The following is a 22887-nucleotide window of genomic DNA, read 5'->3' as shown; positions in this document are numbered from 1 at the left end:
GACAGTGCCGCCAGTCTGAGACAAGGTTTACTCTACTATTGTTTATTAATTAAGATGACAAGGCCCTGGCGGAGTCCAATATGGACTGGTCTAAGCCGCTGGTGCTCTACTTGCACGCCTTCTTCGAGAGTTCTAGTTCTGACAGTGCCGCCAGTCTGAGACAAGGTTTGCTCTACTATTGTTTATTAATTAAGATGACAAGGCCCTGGCGGAGTCCAATATGGACTGGTCTAAGCCGCTGGTGCTCTACTTGCACGCCTTCTTCGAGAGTTCTAGTTCTGACAGTGCCGCCAGTCTGAGACAAGGTTTGCTCTACTATTGTTTATTCATTGACGCTGTGACTGAAATGACCACCACACTAAGGAATCTGTTTGCGAGATAGAAAGTGAACTAGGAGCAGAATAAAGTACTGTGCACTCCTCTTCCAAACATAAGTTAACGCTTCTATGGAAGAGTAGTATTCAAATCCCTTTATATGTAAAAACCTAATGTAAGTACAATTTTATATCTAATTACATTATTTATTTAATAAAAAACTAAATAATAAAAATAATTTCAAGTAGGTATTAAAGAATTGTCCAAAATTAAATAATATATATTTTAACAGTATTTTCCGCGGTAGAATTATAACGACCAGATACAACTACTGAGATACAACTGACATCAAATTTGAGTTTTAATGAAAAGAGTAAAATCATTCTTACTAAAAACAATCTCATTTCATATATACTCCTTTTGACCTTTTTGTGTTAAAAATACTTCACTCGACTTGCGAGCTGCAGCTGACGGGCAGAATTATGATATTTGATATAGCCGTAATCATAATATTTAAAAGTATGAACAATTTAAACGGTCGGTGGCTGAGTTGACATTGCTTTTGGGTCCCTCCCAGGCGTAGTGTGTGCACTTTGCCCCTGGACACCCTGTATATTATTTTCAATTAATAAATTGTGAAACACTTAATAATAAAATTTACTTGCACACGCCTGGATTTGAACTCGTGACCTTCGGATTGCTAGTCGAGAGCCTTACCCCTCGACCACGGAGGTTGTCGAGATAAAATATAGACAGCTCTAAGAAAACCATGCAGTTCATTTATAAAAAGTCAATAAACTTTTTTTGTTGACAACATACTCGACTCCTGTTTAATAGGTATGCGTTTTTAGCTTTAAAAATTAAGTTATTTTTCTCTAGAGTACAGGTTTAAAAAATATATAAATATTAAGGCCCTGCAAACCCAAACGGATTTATACTTTTTGTAAACGCCCACCGCCAATAGCTTCAATAGCAGCTATTGGCGGTGGGCTTCAACAGAGGTTCCATGGTCAAAGATAAGAGATGAGAAATTATTATATACTGTATTCTAAATTTGTAGAATCTATTAAATTATTCAAAACTAAAAATACCAATTAGAAACAGATAGTCTTCATGAGTCGTGTAATTAAATAAAGCCACCATGCATTTAACTGCCATATGTGTAGGAAGGGTCGAGTCCACTGACGATTATTTGACTTAAGCTAATAACATTTCCACTCGGTGAACGATTGCTAGCGATATTATTCTCTTCACGACATCGACGCACGGTCGATGCAAAATGCCGAAACCTGTAGATATTACTGTTTAGTAAATTAAATCATTTAAAACATATACATTATACGGGGTGCAAGGGGGTAAAGTACGTTTACTTCGGGGGAATCATTACACTACAAGTAAAAAAGATAAATAACTTTTTTTAATGTAGTTTTAAAGTAAAAAAAATTGAATTGTTTGTACGAATTTCGAAAAAAGGTATTTATTATTTTTACATCTACCATCGTGTAAAGTCACCTCCCGAAGTTAGTAGGGGAGGGGGGGGGCATAGTGGGGCCACGGGGCATAGTGGGGTGAGCCTCATGCAGCTCGAAACGAACGCTGTGCAAACTGTCAAAGGGCTCGCTTTGATTGGTCGTCGGTCGACGCGTGACCTCCATACGCGAGCCACGTCATTTTGGTACGCGTCTGTGTGATGTAATCAAAAATCAAAACCAGTGTTTTTCTTAAAAAAAATTGTGAAATTGAACAGCAATTCTTTCTAAAACGTACTTGTGTACTGTGGTGTGTTTTAGTTTATTATTAATCAGTTCCCTTCCGGATTTCTTAATCAACAAGCACAAGGTCATTGAATCAAAGGTAAGATGTCATAAGTTTGTGTTTAGTTTTGAACGAGCCGGTGGGGCATAGTGGGGTATGGCGCCTGGGGCAAAGTGGGGCACCCCACTATGCCCCTTTTTTGATTTTAGAAAAGTGCCCCACTTTGCCCCGTTTTAAAGACTTCTAAGTTGTAATACATTTATTTTTTACGTTTTTAGCCAACATGGTGCGCACATACAAGAGGAAGACTGAACAGCATTCATGGTCTGTGACTATAAGCTGGACTATTCGGAAAAGCTTTTGAATCTGCAGCAACAATGACGACTGCTATTAATGCATTCAGAGCTACAGGTATATGGCCTGTAAACAAGGATGTTTTTACTGACGCAGATTTTGCACCCGCGGACACTACAGACAATCCTGAGCCTGCTGAGGTGCCTTTAGTTAACGAAGCCATTTCGCAGAGAGACAACACTTCGATGAGACAAGAAACCCCAGAAGGTGACCCTGGTGCCAAGACGCCACCCAGACAACCACTCCTAGAAATATTGACCAGTAACAAGACACCACCATCGCAAATACCACAACAGAAAAGGAATATTCAAACCCCACCTGTGCAACCTTCTCCAAAAACTGGTTGTTCTTGGATGATCGATAGGCCCTCGAGTTTTGCAACAACTCCAGAACAAATAATGCCAGTGCCTAAGGAGAACAGAACATGCAAAAGACTTAGTAAACAACGAGGAAAAACAGCAATCATCACAGAATCACCGTACAAAAACGAGCTTCTCTTCGTAAAAAAGGCCGCAGAACTAAAAGAACAGAAAAAGAGGGTAGCTAAAGATTTAAAATTGAAATCCATCAAACCGAAAAAGAGAAAGGTTGTCAAAAAGAAAGGCATCAAAAGCTCTGCAGAAGAATATGCTGGTGCTGAAGATACTGAATGCATCTATTGTGGTTACTTGTGGTCAGAGTCAACCGAGGGATGGATACGTTGCCTAAAATGTGCAAAATGGGCACACTACTCTTGTGCTGGAGAGGATGAAAAAGATGAAGAGTCTACTCATGTATGTGCATTGTTCATTTTGTTATCTTGATTGAAGTTTTAAAGGAGATGTTTATAAATAACCGTAATTCATTACTTAATTGTACCATAGTTCTGTATTTCCTATTTTTAATGTTTAAGTTTTATAAAAGATTAATGAAACGTGCTAAAGGTTTTTACGTGATCTCTGATTTCTTTAACCAACAAAAATAATAATGAAGAGAAGTTTTTGTACTGAATTTGTTATGCTAAAGTGTTGTTATTTTTATTTTTTTAAACTTTCGTTATGTTGCTAAGAAATAAAATTATTTCGTTTTGAAGTTGTGTTTCGTTCCTTATTATGACCACCCCACATTGCCCCATAGAAGACCCCACTTTACCCCTATGCACGGGGCATAGCGGGTCAAATGCCTATTTTCATTTAAGTGTTTACATCTCTTAGATTAATTACGTTATCAACATAAATGTATCCATAGGCATTCGCAATGAATTAAGCTATGATTCTAAGTTAAAATTTTTAATTTAATCACATCCTTTTAGTTTTTAGGGATGTTTAAACGTTAAGTACCCTACTATGCCCCCCCCCTCCCCTACACTTAACCCCCGGACACCCTGTATTAAAGTGTAACTTAGTTTTTTATACGTATTAATTTCATAATTAATATACACGGTGTCCGGAAACTCGTAGTACAAGCGGGAAACTGGAGAATCTACACCACATGGGGAACCCAAATAAACATAAAGTTTTTTGATTTGAGCATTATCACAAAAAAAAAAAAAAAAACATAATATTTTTCGGGTATTTCAGGGTTAAAATTTTTTCGTCATTCGATCTGAGACGCCGACGCAACGGATAGGAATTATTATTAGCATAGGTAGGTACTCACAATTTGTAGCGATGTTCCGATCTCCAATTCAAAACACAAACACATCAAATTATTTAAAATGTTCACCGTTAACTTCCAAGCACAGTTGGGTCCGTCTGATGATTGATTATTTCACTATTTGAATCATGTCGGAGTTAATTTTTACCTCGTCGAAAGCATCGATGATAACTCTCAAAATCAAAACATTGAAAACGTACAACTGTTTTCAAACATGTCGAACGCATTGATGATAAATCAAGTATCACTATCAAAACAATAATAACTCGTATTAAAACACACAAATTTCGACCACAATTCGCTTTTATGTTTAAATTAACGAGAAAACTTCTTAAAGCAAAATGCAATGTAAACAATGTATAAACAATCACATAAATACGGCCACCTGCGGCGACCCATACCAAAACTGACCTACTTACGATTTAACAGAAATGGGACATCTGCTTATCGTGCGTCTCTTTCCTTCATATGTTAGTTGAACCCAGCATACTAGAGAAAGCTATATTTTGCGAATATGTCAGAGATAGGTATGAATATTAGAACAATAGATGTTTTAACCCTGCAGAGCAGAAATATTTGATGACTACACCGGATTAAATGAAGGGTGATTCCAAAATAATGCTTTAAATCCGGGTTTCTTTATTTGTTTTACTTTTAAATAGTTTTAATTAGTTGGGTACTTTGATCTTCAGTAATAATTTATAAGAATTTGATCAAAAAAAAAAAACTACAAAATCGACACAAATGTGATGTAGATTCACCAGTTTCCCGCTTGTACTACGAGTTTCCGGACACCGTGTATATGCTTTTATAAAATGATATTAAAAACATTTATCGAATTAAAATAAAATGTTCCTACATGAGAAGGTTTTTCTTATAAGATTATCTATACAGTATGTCCGGGGGTAAAGTGCACTAACTTCGGGATGTGAACTACATGATGGTAGAAGTAAAAAAGATAAATTATTTTTTTTGGAAATTCCATTGTTTTTTCCCATAAAACAATATTTTTCCTTTACCTGAAATCTACTTTAATACGTTGGAATTTGGAAAAAGTTACATAATCTTTTTCACTTGTATAATTATGCAGAATCACCTGAATCCTGTGTGGAGTTACGTAAAAAACATCAACATCATTCAATGGCCAATACAAAACGAACTTACTCGGTTTTTTCCAGTAACCAATGCATTAAATATATCTTCAAATGGATGCATTCTAAAATAAATAAAGTATATGTAACTATATAATAATAAAAAAACATAATTTTTACTGGAATAAGTTAAATACATTTCTTATACAGAGTAGTCCCTTTGCGATAATTTCTAATACTGAGGTTTGTTTGTCGATTTTTACGGAGTTGTTCTTAAGGCGTCTTAACCAGCGGGCGAGAATTCAAATTTCGTCAAAAAACGGTCTCGCGATCGGACGTTTTTTTAGAACGAGATAGAAATACAGAATTCATTCCACTGCAAGAGCCGTACACCCCGCGCGGCTGACGAAGCCTACAGCATGGTTTCGATGAAATAACAATTATTGTTGTTGAATTCTCGGTTGTAGCCATAGACATATGAATATTATGTCTGTGGTTGTAGCATTCTTCCTAATAAGTAGTTACATACATATTTGTAAATTATACGTCAGAGTGCGTAAACATAAATAAATACAAATGCAGTGCGTTGACATAGTAGATAAAAAATAGATAGGTATATTAATAATGGTTCCATGATAACTCAACACAGTGACAATTCAACACACCTTTAAAGTCATTAGAAACGATGAAAAAAAAATTAAACCTAACCTACTTAACCCAGTTAATAAAGTTTTTGTTTCATCACTTTCCTTGACTTTATATAACTTTTTAAAGATGTGATGAATTATCATTTTGATGATTTATCCGGTCACCATGAATATACATTTTTTTTATTTTTTTTTTCAAATATTGTTTTTTTTAAATTATTTTACATAGGTTTTACAAAACTGAGTAAAAATCTCTCGTTTTAAATATTTATTCGTTTGTACAATAGGTATTACCAGTAAGTTTTATTTCTAATACTTATCTTTAAAGTATTACTTGATTTGATACGTATGATCTTGAAAATAGGGTTTATTCTTTACAACTGAAGTAGTATATGTATAAAAACTAGATTTTATTTCCAACTATTTTCTACGGTACCTACCTACATATGTAATTATGCGATTGCATAATGTTGTATCGCTTTCATGTATTTGTTTTCATGGTTAACGGAGGTAGAAAGACCTGACTATTGTTTAATTTTCGAAATTTTAATAAATTCACGAGGTGAATTTCAATTGAAAAATCATAGGTATGTCAAAAATAACCTCGTTTTTTTCCTAAAACAAGAGGCTCAATTCATAACATGACAATATGAAACTGACAAAAAGTAAAAGTAAATATTAAATATGTTGAATTATACCAATGTAATAGTGAATTGGACAATAGAATAGAAATTATGAACAAAAACATGATTTGAATCGCACATCACGAATCAAAATTCATTTGGTTCGTGGCACTTTTGACCACTAATCAACAGTTTCATGTACTTTGACATAAGTTTTAACATTTATACATGGAACATCGATGACAAACATAAACTCCTGATAGTCCATAGTTGATTCTTTTCCCTGGAATTTAAACAAAACAAAATTATCGCTAAATGTTATAAAAAATATATGCGTATTCTGACTGATTCGTTCGAACGACCCTAAGTACGTACAATGTACACGGATTATTAAATATCACTAACCTTTGTTTTTTTCTGAAATATATATATCCCATGTACGTTTTTGATGTCGTAATTTGTGTGTTCTAATAAAACTTTTTTCCAAGTGTATTTTCGTCTCCATTTTTAAGCGAGGAATTTCTTTAAAATGTTATTAAATAGACCGGCGCGGACGAAACGTCCGTTCGCCGCCCGGTCGCGGCGGACTGCGGAGACTGACAAAATTTGGTCTTGCGCCGAGTTACTAAAAATGCACAAACGCGAATCGAAATTAATTACTATTATATACTTTAGGAATATATTTTTTGGTAATAAATAATTTTTAAAGTTTCAATAATGTCTTGGTAAATTATTTTTGTAAAAAATCTGAACTATACCAATTTGTAAGACCATAAATAAATAGTCAAGTTGAGGGGTTTTCGTCACAAAACGCGTGCTCGGATTTATTTATTAGCAATTTTATTTGAAGTAAAAACAAAATTCTTATACATACGATCCGTAGATAATTTATCGATTGTTCATACTATATAATTATATGAATGGAAATATTTGTTGTATAATACAAATACACCTTTGAAAATATAACAAATGCTAATCGACCAACGGTAACCCTTTATTATGATAAGAAAATAATATTATTTTTCAATATGTAACGTCTTGCTTCAGTAGATAAAATAACGTTCTTTCGAAATCAATTTGTGGTTTTTTGTAGAAAAGTGTCCATACGAATAAAATTGGCCTAAAAAATGACAAATTTCAGGTCGAGTCTACCTATTTCGCCTTATGAATACTTTTTAATTCTGGGGTTTGTTTTTTGATTTTTTTGCTTAACTGTTTTTTTTTTAAATTTAAGTTAAATTGAATTTTATAAAGATATATGTAAATTTTATAAAAGTATACGTGAGAGTTACATTTTAATTAAATATATTATTAATATAAAAAAGAACTGCGTAATTCATTGAATCAATAATCTCCCCACAGTTTTAGAATTATCAGCTACCCGGTGCGTTGTTGCGAAAAAAGACTGTGCGAAAGCCCCTTTTACACGATTTCATGTCGTAAAATAAACTTATCGAAAGATTGGAGACATCTAATAATTTCAGGATGCCATTCCATATCATGGTACTGGCAATTGGGTATCGAAATTATGAAATCGGACACCGAAATATGTTTGCAAGGTAAAACTTTCGTTTTACAATTTAGTATTTGAGTAAAAAACGTGTAGTAACATAATATAAAATATATATATAATATATTAATATTAATGTAATAATAAATATACGGGGATAATATAAAACGGGCTTGCACGCCCTCCGTAGCAAAAAGTTACCGTCCAGATTGCAACATGTGTGACTTTTGGAGATTTAATATATTTTTTGTTATTTATTTCCCATTTTTGAAAAACAATATTATTTAACCGATAAAATGCTATTTACGCGTACAATAAAATATTTGCAATAAATCACATAATTTTAGGTGCCGAAAGCAAGTCCAGCAAATGCAACAACAATAAACGCATACTAATAATCTCAATCACACTCCCGGGGCACAATACAAATATTTCGAAGCTCATATAATAATTTTAGATTTGTAAAAAAATATATATCGTTTTTTTTTTAAATACAATACTTTGTTTATATTGTTTTAATTACTTATTAATTCATTTATTAATTACCTTTACGTTCATAACACGATTCAATCAATCAAATTACAAATGGGCTCATATAATAAAATAAAATTAAAACTTATGATTACTGTCGGGTTTATCTAAAAGTGTTTGATTTGTGATTTGAATGCTATATAATTTTTGCACTTTTGATTTTACCCGGAAATTTTGATTTTACTCCAGCTTTGCGTGTCTTACTGATAAGGGAGAACGTTGTTTGTTAATCTGGCTGTTTCCTCAATAGAAGTGAAACCAAGTCAATTACTAATGTTCATGTTTCAGCTTACAGTTTGCGAGCGGACCACAACATAATCCTGGTGAACTCCATGCGACTGCTGGCAGGTCCGTGGTACCCGCAGGCGGTGCGCAACACGTACGTGGTGGGAATTTACGTGGCACAATTCGTTAGTTACCTCTACAGCAAGTAAGATATCTAACTTTTAGTACATTCAATATTATGACTTGGAATAAACTAAATCAGGAGCAAGCCAGCAGTCATCCTAAAATAATTTATGAGACACACAGACCAAAGAAATAATAGGCTTGAACTAAAACAAATTCTGAAGTGGAAACACGACCTGCCATAGCCGTCCCAAGCCAAGGTGTGAGCTACCATGCTCAGTCAGAATGACACTGGGGAACAGGGTCTCGGAGTATTTAGACTTTACCCCAACACTTGGGGTTCCAGGAAAATTCAAACAAAAGAAAACTAACATGGATGAGAGGCCTTTGGGGAACCCAGGGGAATTAGAAAGGAGAGCTGAGACCAAATAAGCTGATGACCAAGGTAGCAGAACGGTAAGCCCCTTGGCTTTGAATCCAAGAGAGGCAGGTTAGAGAGGAAAAATAAAATTTGATTTAATTTGTACAGGTCTCACTGAAAGTCAAAAGTGGTGATGAAATTTAATTGTTCAGGGGTCTGCAGCCCAGACAGCTGCACGTAGTGGGGCTGAGCCTCGGGGCGCAGGCGGCCGGCGTGGTGGGGGGAGCCTTGGGTACCCACCGTCCCGCGCGCATCACCGGCCTCGACCCCGCACTGCCCCTCTTCTCCTCCCTGCCCCTCAGTCATCGCCTCGACAGGGAAGACGCTGACTTTGTGGACATCATACACACCGATGCCGGGATCTTTGGTAATTTATTTCATATTGTCAATAGTGTATAACAAGGGTTCCTAACCGGCCCTAACAGATAATTTCATTGGCCTGTCTTGGGCCTGCGAGCTAAGTCTTATGAAAGTTCTAGAGTCATCAATCAATTCTTTCACATCAGTGCAGATTACATTTCTACTTTTCTGCTCAGTAGATATCAATAGTTACATTTATTAATAAAAAAACAATGTTAATCGAAGCCAAGTAAGTAGTACGACCTTAATCAGTCATTTAAAGTAATAAATAAAGTTAAGGCGGCTTAACCCGCGGACGAGAATTCAAATTTCGTTAAAAGACGGTCTCGCGATCGGACGTTTTTTTAGACCGAGACGGATATACCGAATTCATTCCGCTGCGAGCTGTACACTCGCGCGGGTGACGAAAACTACAACATGGTTCCGGTGAAATAACAATTATTGTTGAATTATTGGTTGTAGCTTTCTTCCTAATAAGTAGTTACACACATATTTGTAAATTATACGTCGGAGCGCGTAAACATAAATAAATACAAATGCAGTTTGGTGACATGGTAGATATAAAATATGTAGGTATATGAATATACATTTAAAAAAATTTCAAATATTTGTTTATTTTTTATATTTTACATGAGTTTTCCAAAGGTGAGTAAAAATCTTTTGTTTTACTTATTTATTCGTTTGTCCGAAAGGTATTACCGGTAAGTTTTATTTCTAATACTTATCTTTAAAGTATTAATTGATTTGATACGTATGACATTTAAAAGAGGGTTTATTCCTTACAACTGAAGTAGTATATATATTAAAACTAGGTTTTATTTCCAACTATTTTCTACGGTACCTACCTACATATGTAGTTATGGGATTGCATAATATTGTATCGCTTTATAATGTAATAGTGAATTGGACAATAAAATAAGAATTATGAACAATGAAATGATTTGAATCGCACATCACGAATCAAAATTCATTTGGTTCGTGGCACTTTTGACCAGCAATCACAAACAGTTTCACGTACTTTGGCATAAGTTTTAATATTTATACATGAAACATCGATGATAGACATAAACTCCTGATAGTCCATAGTTGATTCTTTTCCCTGGAAATTAAACAACACAAAATTATCGCCAAATGTTATAAAAAATATTTGCTTATTCTGACTGATTCTTTCGAACGACCCTGTAGCATATAAGTACGTACAATGTACACGGATAATTAAATATCACTAACCCCTTGTTTTTTTTGAAAATATAACTCCCACGTACGTTTTTGATTTCGTAATTTGTGTTTTCTAATAAAATTTTTGTTCCAAGGATATTTTCCTCCCCATTTTTAAGCGAGGAATTTCTCAAAAATGTTATTAACTAGACCGGCGTGGACTACACGTCCGCTTGCCGCCCGGTCGCGGCGGAGAATGACAAAATTTTGTCTTCTGCCGAGTTAATAAAAATGCACAAACGCGAATCGAAATTAATTACTATTATATACTTTAAGAATATATTTTTTATTCATAAATTATTTCTGATGTTTCAATAATTTCTTGGTAAATTATTTTTGTAAAAAAATCTGAACTATACCAATTTGTAAGACCATAAATAAATAGTCAAATTGAGGGATTTTCGTCACAAAACGCGTGTTCGGATTTATTTATTAGTAATTTTATTTGAAATAAAAACAAAATTCTTATACTGTATTATTATATGATTTGAAATATTTGTTGTATAATACAAATTCACCCCTGAAAATGGTAACACTTTATTATGATATGAAATAAATATTATTTTAAAAAATTTAACATCTTACTTTACTAGATAAAATAACGATTTTTCGAAATCAATATGTGTTTTTTTCTAGAAAAGTGTCCATACGTCTAATACTGGCTTCAAAAATGCCAAATTTCAGGTCAAGTCTAACTATTTCGCCTTAATACTTGGTATTACTTTTGGCTGCTCTAAGAGCTTCTTCGTTTTCTATAATGAAATTATAAAATTGTTTGCATTTCATGTTGAAGTTCGACTTTATTTGTAGTTCTGCTTTTACAGTATCAATATTTAACTTATTTCGGTTTTTGGTCCATGTATTCGTACACAAGGAAAAAACCCTTTCGGCTTGGGCATTAGAAACGGGGATGGAAAATACGTATTGTATTATTTTTAGCAGATTCTTGTTTTCATCCGTAGATTTGAGAATCTGAATCCAAATTTCAAAAACATTTTCACACTTCTTATCGTCTATAATTTTCGTCAGCAGAGGCTTTAATATACAGAACTTTTCATACAATGCATCAAGGTTAATATTAGGTATCTGTAGTTTTGATACCATGATGCACAAATCCTGGAACTTAATTTCTTTCTTCAGTGTCAGCGGCTGCAAACAATGGAAATTACTATTTTCTGAGAAATCGAATCGCGATTCTATATATGTCAGTACATTTTGATACCACTCCAAAAATATATAGGAGGGGAGTTTACAGGACGATTAAGGGCGCGGCTGATTTGACAGATGTTCCGGGGCAGAATTAAGGAGAGTGAAAGATTTGGATTCAATTAAGGCATGTCACCGCTTACTCACGTCTATCGCCGCTCGAGAGCTAGGCAATACCATGGATATCTCTGATCCTTTCCCCTGGAAGCCGAGAACACAATTTCTACCTACTTCATATTTAAGGCGAGCAGGAGGTAAAGAATGGTTGAGCGAATGGCCGTGACATTATACTCAAAGTACCGTCTTCCATCGCGGAACCATTCGTTATGTCGGGGAGATGCCTTCACTCAAATTAAATATTGCTATGACTGCGGACGAATGATTGGTGTATGCTCTGAATTGCACATATGATATACATATGTAATTACCTCTACTGGGACGAAAAGCCATAGACTATCGGAGAGTATTGTGACTAGAGGTGAAGGAGAGGAAAACTGAAGCCGAATCTAACTTATTTTCACGAACGAAATCCAGAGGGGTGTTCACGGGTTTCCCGAACTCCTGACATTGCCGACTGCAAACCGCTTTGGTATATGTTTATGTTTGAAGTTAGTGGAGCGGACTCCAAACTTTCTGCACGTTGGCAGAGCTCATCTCACCAATGATTTTGGGGGAGGTTGACGCGATCTAAACCTTGTGCCACCTACGTACCTCAAATAGTTGCTGACATCAGGCTAGCATCGAACCGGAGCAGCTACTTGAACCTAACGGTATAAGATAAATCATCATCAATCATCATAATTACCAGCAACTCACCTTAATCTATGTGCGACGCGCTGGTAGAGATTACTCCCAGTACCGCATAATGGAAAAGGAGCATATATTAAAAGGGAGGGGGGACATTACAAGACACAACATCACTCCTCCTTGGTTCCTTGAAGACCCCATGGTGGAAGAGTCCACTCCCCCTTGGTTCCCTGTAGTACTGTACTATTAACTGGCCGCTACTGGTTCTAACCCCTATTCAGAATACAGTTACTTCAAACGGCCTTAACTTTGTTTAGTGAACATATTTGAATTGCCAGGAGCTTTCACACCTTCCTCTTCATGGATTGTTTGTTATAACATATTAATTTATCCACCAGGTATTTCAGCGGCCATGGGACATGCAGACTTTTATGTCAATATGGGAATCAGTCCTCAACCCGGATGTGAGCTGAAGACACTTAAACCCAGAATGATGATCGTAGAGAAAAGTAAGTAACAAAAACAATATATGCAATTTGTGTTTTTAGTTTAGATAGAACTTACTCATTTTTAAAAGGTTTGTTAAAAAACAAAATTGCCAAATATGCAGTGAGACCAATCCAGAAGAGGCGACATTCATTAAATCCACAACATGCTGGCATACACATCTGCCCTGATAATGGACGCTGTAACGCTGTCTAAAAAGATAGCTAAAGAAGGAGGTAGCGAAACACAGAATAAATATGCCCTATACTCAAATAATATACATACTGGAATCACTGGTTTTTCACAATAAACAATAAATAAAATAAAAACCCCAAAAATAAATCACAATATCACTTTTGGATGTGAAAATCTCAAATCATATCATTTGTGTTATTGGTGACATTCAGTCGGGACGCCCCTTGCCAAAACCAAGAGACGCCTCGGTAGGCGAACACTGTAATGGATAGTATTCTGATGATTTGTGTTATTGGTGACATTCAGTCGGGACGCCCCTTGCCAAAACCAAGAGACGCCTCGGTAGGCGAACACTGTAATGGATAGTATTCTGATGATTTGTGTTATTGGTGACATTCAGTCGGGACGCCCCTTGCCAAAACCAAGAGACGCCTCGGTAGGCGAACACTGTAATGGATAGTATTCTGATGATTTGTGTTATTGGTGACATTCAGTCGGGACGCCCCTTGCCAAAACCAAGAGACGCCTCGGTAGGCGAACACTGTAATGGATAGTATTCTGATGATTTGTGTTATTGGTGACATTCAGTCGGGACGCCCCTTGCCAAAACCAAGAGACGCCTCGGTAGGCGAACACTGTAATGGATAGTATTCTGATGATTTGTGTTATTGGTGACATTCAGTCGGGACGCCCCTTGCCAAAACCAAGACGCGCTTGTTGGTGAACACTGTAATGGATAGTATTCTGATGATTTGTATATTTGTGTAGTGCCGATTTTATGAATAATAATCTCAAGGGCGATGTGTTAGGACTGTTAGGTGTTGGGTATTTATCAGCGCCTTGACATTTCGGCCCTGCATACGGTCAGCGGTGTTCGATAGTGTCCCAAAAATTGGAAGTTCGTTAAGAACAGCCGTACGGGCCATGTCCAATTTTTTTTCCAATGTTATTGCCATAAATTGATCTTTCTATGTTTCGTGTTAGTTTTTTCACCTTATAGTTCTATAGTCTTAAAAAACACATTTACATCAATTATTTGTATGTATAGGAGAAGGTGGATTGCACAGGCAGTAACAAGTACCGCCACCCTGGGAACCATTTATTGGATAACCAACACCTCTGCTATAGGTCAACCTCAAGTGGTTATCTACGTTTGGTGACTTAGCAGGGGTGCCTGGGTTTATTGGATGAGGTTTATACGGGTCTTGGCGGCGGATGCATCTGTCCACCAGCAGGACTCTCTCGATCCCTCCCTGTATGATCCCTCTGTAGGTCATAGCCATAAAAAATTGATGTCCCCATTATAAGGTGTTTATTGTACTTAAGTCTTGCCATTAGGCAAGACTTAAGTACAATAAACACTTAAATAAATAATTATGGTTATTAAACCAAACTAACTGCAGGTATAAATAGAATCCCGGTATACCAAAGATTTCATTGGTATTTCGGCTTCGGAAATGATCTGATTGCTGGAAGTGCTAAATTACTATTATCAGAGCCCTTATTAGTCACCGTGTTTTCCGTTGCTAATTTGTTGGAATTTTTTATTTGTGAGTGTTGTTTTACAATGGAATTTCAAGTTGAAGGTATGTTATTATTTTTAAAATTTATAAATATATAAGCTTTTGAATTGTACGCATGCTACGCGTGTATAAATTTCTTGGTTAAATTTAAATTTGTATTTCCATAAACTTTTAACGATTCCGCAAGTGTTATTTAATGAAAAATGTTCCTTAGAATTACCAGTTTATGAGGCATAATTTTTTGCCACGTATTCATGCTAACTTCTTAATTATGTGTTTGTATACCGTCGTTGAAGTTACGGTCTACGAAAACACATGGGTATGATTGGTAATTGGTTTATGTATGCGTCACCTACGCCGGTTTACGACGTTCTTCGTAAAAATCATATGTACATATAGTTTGGTGATAACTTTTAAAATTTTATTTTAGGTCCCTTTTACAAGAAGTGCTTCTTTACGCGGGTGCACTTGTTTGACATTTGGTTAACCAATGCTGGAAGTGACTGGAACCGCCCGATATCGAAAATATCAACATTGGCTTTTTGTAAAAACTAGGCCCAGCTCGAGCTCGTACGGACGTCATCGACTTTCGTTCTCTTCCTTCTCATGCGTCTTGCTTGAAAACGATAAAGACAGAAGATACTAGAACGACGATGTCACATACGATCTCTCGCTGTGACTGGTAAAGTCTGATGGGTTAATGTGTTATTTGTGTACCGTGTTTATACTGGACTTAACTACATATTTCATATTTTGTAACCTACTTTAATTTGACTAATAAATGTTAAGTTGCAATAGAAAGTTATAAACTGACAAAAATCTATGGAAATAACACGCCTGTCTATAAAAGGTTGTCCCTTAATTCTAGATGAATAAACAATTAGAATTTAACACAAAATCTCTTAATTGTATCAATTATATATTCATTACCAAATTAAACATCTCTATTACCATAAATTCCTGTGCAATTGCAATAAACACTCCATGGTACTTGAAAATTGTTTAAGTAATTGGTAATTAGTTTACGTACTGAATGATTCCAAAAATATCAATAAACCATTACTTGAGCAATTAAGACAATAAGTATCACCTACTGGATTGGCAAATATCACATGATTAATATAAATGAATACCTGGAAAATAACATTAAGAAACAAATGTAAATTATTAAGGGAATGTTTGTTATTCCCAATAGTAATTAGTAAAATAAATAGAAATTTTAACAAGTCATTGAAAACGGACAATAATGCTAGTACCAAACAATTTTAAATTTAAGGTGGAAAAACCCTTTGGAAAAACAGCTATCTAGCAGTTTAACGGGACTTTATTGTGTTTATGTAATACATATAAATTAAAATTCCTAAAATATACAAATAATTATATTATTAGCATTCACCAAACATCCAAAATATAATAATACTCTTTGTAAAATCAACCACAATCAATTTAACCCACATTTTATAGTTTTAAATAATAAATAAAGCTGTATATATATGTATATAGTTAACAAACTAATTGTTTTTATAACGTATTTATCAACAAAACGCATTTTAAATACATGAACATGCTATAACCGTAACACAAGGACTTTTCAAAACATTGAGTCAATTAAATTACTCTACTGCTCTCTTGTGAGATCGCACCTAGAATATGCATCTCCTGTATGGTCTCCGATTTATACCTGTAACTTACACCGCTTGGAGAAAGTACAAAGAAAATTTCTTCGATATGTTCAATTCAAATTGAGACAGCCTGTAATTGATATCTGCTATAATACATTAATGTCTGGTCTAAATCTACCACTTCTTTCTACCCGGCGAACTATTAATTTATTTATTTGTTAAGACATACACAGTACAATTAGATATTTTTAGTTATTACATAGTTGTAGTACCTATTACGTATGTCCATAAAATATCATTACGTAATTTCGCCTGAGATTGTTATAAAAGGAAGGAAGTGTGTGGATAAAAATAAAAATAATAAATAATAAATGAATTGAAAACAAGAATTATAATAAGCTCACGAATTGTAATTAACTGTTAATAAATAGGATTTTTGAAAAATGATATGAAAATATTTTTGAAATATGTCATGCTAAGAAATTTAATAAGTTAGTTTTGTATGTTAGAAAGGAATCATGAAAGATGTCTAAATGTAGTAATTTTTCGTAATGGGTGTATGTTGTGATTGCGCGAGTAATAACTGAATTGTTTGCTGCATTGGTATTGTTGGCTTCAATATGAAATAGTGTAGTGTGCCTGGTACGCCTCGTTGGAACATTTAAACCAATTACGGATAGCAATTCGGGACTATCTATTTTATTATTTAGCAGATTATGTAGAAACAACAGGTCTGACAATGTGCGTCTTTTTTGTAAAGTTAACATATTATTTGTAGTATTGTTGTATTTCTTGAGTAAATGTTTCGAAAATTTATTCTGTATACTTTCTACTAAATCTATGTATACCTTATATTGAGGATTCCATATTGTGGAAGCATACTCCAGTGGACTTCTGACCAATGAACAAAACAACATTTTCAGAGTTTTAGCACTTTTGAAAACTTTGCATATTCTTAATAAGAAACCTAGCATTCTGTAGGATTTTGAAATAATGTGTTCAATGTGCTTGTCAAAAATTAATTTGCTATCTAAGTAAACACCTAGATCTTTACACGTAGACATAGGTTGTAAAGGTTTGTTATTCAAGTTGTATGGATAGATGATTTTGTTTTTATTTCTAGTAAATGTAATCGAGTGACACTTAGATATGTTTAAGGACAATAAATTTGATTCACAGTATATGCACAAATTATCAAGATCGCTTTGCAATTCCATACAATCGGATAAACACTGTATAGCTTTATAAATTTTCATGTCATCCGCGTATAAAACAAAGTAACTATTTTTAAAGCAAACGTAAATGTCATTTATATAAATATTAAATAAGAGTGGTCCAAGATGCGACCCCTGGGGCACACCTGAGACGATTTCCGTTAAGCAAGATGCAAAACCATTGACAACCGTGATTTGGTGCCGATTATTGACGTATGATGCGATCCATCTATAGAGGTCACCGTGAATTCCTAGACCTAATAACTTTTGTAAAAGAATATAATGATTAACACGGTCAAATGCTTTAGAATAATCCGTATAAATGGCATCTACCTGGCATCGCATATCCATTTGAGCATGAAGAAAATTTGTAAAAAATGCAAGATTTGAGGTTGTGGAGCGATTTTTGATGAAGCCGTGTTGATTATTTAAGAGTGAGGGTGAGATAGTAGAATATAATTGATCGTAAACAATTTTTTCCAATACTTTACTTAGTATTGGTAATTTGGATATAGGTCGATAGTTCGAGACATCATTTTTACTGCCATTTTTATATATTGGGGTAATCAAGGCTGTTTTCCACTTGTCGGGAAATGTTCCTTCAGATAATGATAGTTTGAAAATAGCAAAAATGGGGGGTGTCAATTGTTTACTACAATAATTTATGAAGATCCCTGGAAGTTGATCATCCCCTGGTCCCTTTTTGATATCAATGGACTTAAGGTATTTGAATGTGATGTCTTCATTGATCTCGATTGAGTTGATTATGCTATTTGAATTAGAGCAAAGACTGGCATTGCTTGTATGTGCAGGTTGAGCATTCGAAAATACAGATCCAAAATACTCAGAAAATAAGTTGGCTACTCCTCTACTGTCATTAGCAGTTTTTTCACCGTAAATCATATGATCAGGGATGGCAGGAGATTTTCTTTGAGAATTGACGTAGGACCATATTTTTTTAACATTATGCTGTATACCGGATTCTATCGTAGAAATGTAGGTTTTGTAAGCTGCTGAAGCGACTGTTTTTTGCCTTTTGCGAAGCAATGAAAATGAAAGATAATCAAGGGGGTTCCGATGGCGCTTCCATTTTCTAAAGAATTTTAATTTTTCGTTTGTTATTTTTATTAAGGCTGCCGTGTACCATAGTGGGTATTTTCCAGATTTCACAACTTTCTTAGGAATAAACGCTTCGATAATCTGTTCAATTATAACATAAAACGAATTTAACATGAATTGAACGAATTTAACATTTAATGACATTCTTATACTTTTTAAATTACTGAACAATCTCATAGACTGCCCTCAAATGTTAAGTGTTATAAATTTTCTTATCCCTGTTAAATCAACTCGACTCCACCACCTTTTCCACAGTGACAATCATAGCACTAACTATTTGTATCATTCACCGTTGGCGCCTTTTCACCGCACTGCCAACACGTATACAGACCTTTTTGATATTTTCAAAACCTCACCGTCTTGCATCAAGGCAAAAATACTTGGTTGTGAATGTAACTGATATGTTTGTGAAATGTTAAATGTCTGTTTGTACTGCATCATACTGACATGTTCTTCTTTATGTGTAACATATGTATGGTGTTCTATACATATACATTCCACATATATACATATATGTGAAATGTATATATATAGCATCAATATAAACTGCTTGCTTCAGATGTCTTATAGTGTTGGCTAACGGATGTATTATTTTAATGAAAAATGTTATTTTTAATTGTCAAGTCTCTGACAGCCCTGAACTGTGTACTTATAATCTAATGTTTCACATTACTGTAAAAGCCTTTTATGGCGTTTAATAAATAAATAACCGCCCTCCCTTGAGCGCTGGCACACTGTGCATCGCCTTGCCCGCAGTGCAATGGATTCGCAGACGGATTCATACGTTTGTCACTCATGGACACACTACCTTTACCTTTTCCTTCCCAGAACTTCCCATCCTTCCTTTCCTAAAAAGCCCCTCCACACAGCATCCCTAAAGATGACTAGGCCCTGAGAGGAATTATTTTTTTCAAGGCCTCCTGTGTGGAGCTAATTTAAAAAAAAATCTACTCCAATGTAATAATTACCCGTAAAGATTGACTTGTCCTTATTACCATCACAATATCCACACTCAAGTTGGACAATTCTGGGCACATAGCGCAGGCAACAGGTGACCATTTTTTAACTATAATCAGACGGCATCCTTGATTGGCACAGACAAGATGGGCTGATGAACTAAAAAGAACTACCGACTTCTGATGGTTGGCCAAGGATTGGCAAAAGGAGACAAGCTAAATATATGCAATACATTGTACTAACACACCAGAGTACAGCTTTTGAAAAATTGTTCTTCATTCAAAATAGAATGACAGTTATTATTGAAATGGTGTTTTTCAGTTTTCTGCAGTCACTGGAGATCGTACCAGCTATTTGTCCAGTCCCTGCTGACCCCGTATGTCTTCCCCAGCTCCCCGTGTGACCCCCGGGTCACGAAGGGCTGTACCCCAATGCCGAGGGGCGAGCGAGTCATGACTAATTACTTGGGCTATGGGGCCAACCCACGGTGAGTTGTACATACTCAACACCCCACAATAATGACTACGAAAAATATTAAATTTATTCATCCAACAAAGTTGGGCAGCCAAAAAACAGAATGCAGTTTATTAATATTTTTACAAATTATATATATATATATATTTAATACCTACTGTAAATTGGCGACATAAAATAAATAGATTCACCAGGGAAGCGGTTAAAAGCGCCATTAAAAAGATCTGTTTGCGATTGCAGTGTCAAAACTGCAAATTTCATGGTCTTTCGTTAATTTTAATGATATCCATTGTTCATTTGAATATTTAATGAGAGCTAACATTATTCAATAATGGAAATTTCTTTTCTTTTTTTTTCAGAATCCAAGGAAGGTTTTACGTGGAGACATTGGGTATTGCCCCTTATGTAGTAGATCGCTATAATAATTTAAAATAAACAAAAACAAAAAACCGCAATCTAATGTGTTTGATTTACGATTTTTGCCAATTTGAATATGCAGCAACGAAGACTCAAACGAAGTGTCAACCCTTTCAACCTTCCTCTGTTACACCTCCCCCAACCTTTATGCCAAATGAAAAAACAAAGTTTCATAGGTTTCATTCAAAAAGTTACTACGTGATGTACATTCATCATTTGCGTATTTAAATATGTGTAAACCAGCGTCACATCAAAATGCCCTGTTTGGTCGGCATCCTTTGTTGGCGATGTCAGTGTTCTGATGTCACCAAACAAAATGACAAGGTTCATTCTGGTTTTGTACAATGCATGGATAGTTTTATGTGACGATTTTTTTAGATATTAAAAGCATACCTATCTTCTAAATTTTGGCGAAACTGAAACCCAATTTGGGCGATTTTAAACTCTATAAATTGATTAAAATTAAAAAAAAAAATAATTAAAAGGAAATAGTATTTATTTATTATAATCACGGGCAAATCATCAACAAACCGCTGAAACTATAACAATATATATTAATTTTGTGACTTGACATTTTAAATAAATGAAATGATAATATTTGGTTTTAACCACTCAGAACATTAGAACGTCAAAAGACGTAAATATGATAATAGCGGTCAAGACATTAGAACGTCTTTTCACGTAAACGCGCGAGATTTTACAAAAATCGATTTATTTCCATCACTAGTATACGGATTGCCATGATTTAAAAAACAGAGTATCGATAATGAATAACGCTACACGTCTGTATTCAAGAATATCTATGGAATGTAGAGGTGCATTATCTAAGTCGATTGGATCTGTCATCTTGTTCGTTCATAATTTATTGCATTTCTAAATAATTTATTAAAAATATTTTAGTTTGGACGGTTAATATTTTGAGGTGACTAATAGTTTTTAATTATATTTCTTCAATATATAAAGTGTTATTTCTTTATGATACTCAGAAAAAGTACATTTTTCACAGCTTTGAAATAATGGTCAGCGATTTTTACATATTTTTGACGTTTTCAGAAAATGTATATTTAGAAACGCAAATATTTACGTATTACAATACAATACGATAGTGAATTTCATAATCTTTCCAAAACATTTTTTAGAATGAGGCTACGTTTCCCAAAACGTGAGTTATGAAGCTTTTAACAAAACTCGTAAATATCACAAAAATTTTCACGTTTTGACAGTTCGCAAAGGAACACAAAGTAAATAATAGTCTTTATCCGAGAGGTTAAGTCACTTTATTGTCTTCCGGTTTTGTTACATCCGTACCATTATCAGGACAGTTATAAAAATTACGTTATTAAATACAGAAGTACACATATTATCAAAAAAGAAAGAGAAAGTATACAAGAGTGGGAGAGTGCGTCAGTTGTGGGAGTGATGTGGGGGAGGGGGATGTGGGATAAGTGAACTAATGGGTAACATACGTAGAATTGGGCTGACAGCAATGGAATAGGTTTAAGACTAAACATTTTTTTATAACTGTTCTGATGATGGTACGGAGGTACCGAAACCGGTAGACAATAAAATTTATATATTATTATTCTGATTTTATTACTTATGTTTAGTTATGGTTTACCATGAATATATTATAAAATTATGTATGGCAGTTCAGTTTTAATCTAACATTTGAAATCATAACTTCAAAAATGCGGATCGGGTCATACAAAACACAGAAAATGTGAATTGAGTATGGCAAATGTTGAATTTTGACACGTTGGTACACTGCAAAAACCAATAGTGAGGAGATGCTGATATTTTACTATTGCATTCTTCAATTAAAAGTAGTTGAATTTAAAACTAAAAAACATCTCGATTTTGGCTTACGAAATCCAGTACTCGAACTCCATGACTCCGTTTCCCCAAGTTCAAATCTGTCTCAGTTCATTAATTCTTTGCACGTGGCCGTATCAACTGTTGTTACGGCAAAAATTCCATACTCACACGCGGCTGTATCAACAGTTGATACGGAAACATAAAAAAAGATCGATAATCAAGTGCGCCTCTTTGCGCCTTTTAGTTTACAATTTTATCAACAGATTTAAATCAACAACCACAAATCAACTCGGACGAACGCACC

General features: G+C 34.7%; 2 protein-coding genes across 3 annotated transcripts in view; one reads left to right on the top strand and one right to left on the bottom strand.

The window, feature by feature from the left end:
• Positions 1-22887, bottom strand: part of Adar (Adenosine deaminase acting on RNA) — a 78652-nt gene that overhangs the window by 42644 nt on the left and 13121 nt on the right. The window lies entirely within an intron of this gene.
• Positions 81-20926, top strand: LOC149424774 (pancreatic triacylglycerol lipase-like). Its single transcript, XM_089631016.1, has 7 exons — positions 81-153; positions 195-305; positions 8750-8891; positions 9383-9597; positions 13160-13270; positions 20199-20364; positions 20851-20926. The coding sequence occupies exons 1-7, from the start codon at positions 81-83 to the stop codon at positions 20924-20926; spliced, it is 894 nt and encodes a 297-aa protein (XP_089487142.1).

The sequence above is a fragment of the Hesperophylax consimilis genome, chromosome 4 (assembly GCF_061612785.1).
Source record: "Hesperophylax consimilis isolate HC1 chromosome 4, BYU_Hcon_1.0, whole genome shotgun sequence".
NCBI classification, from domain to species: Eukaryota; Metazoa; Arthropoda; class Insecta; order Trichoptera; family Limnephilidae; genus Hesperophylax; species Hesperophylax consimilis.
Note: the sequence above shows the minus strand (reverse complement) of the source record. Positions and strands in the feature narration are given on the sequence as shown.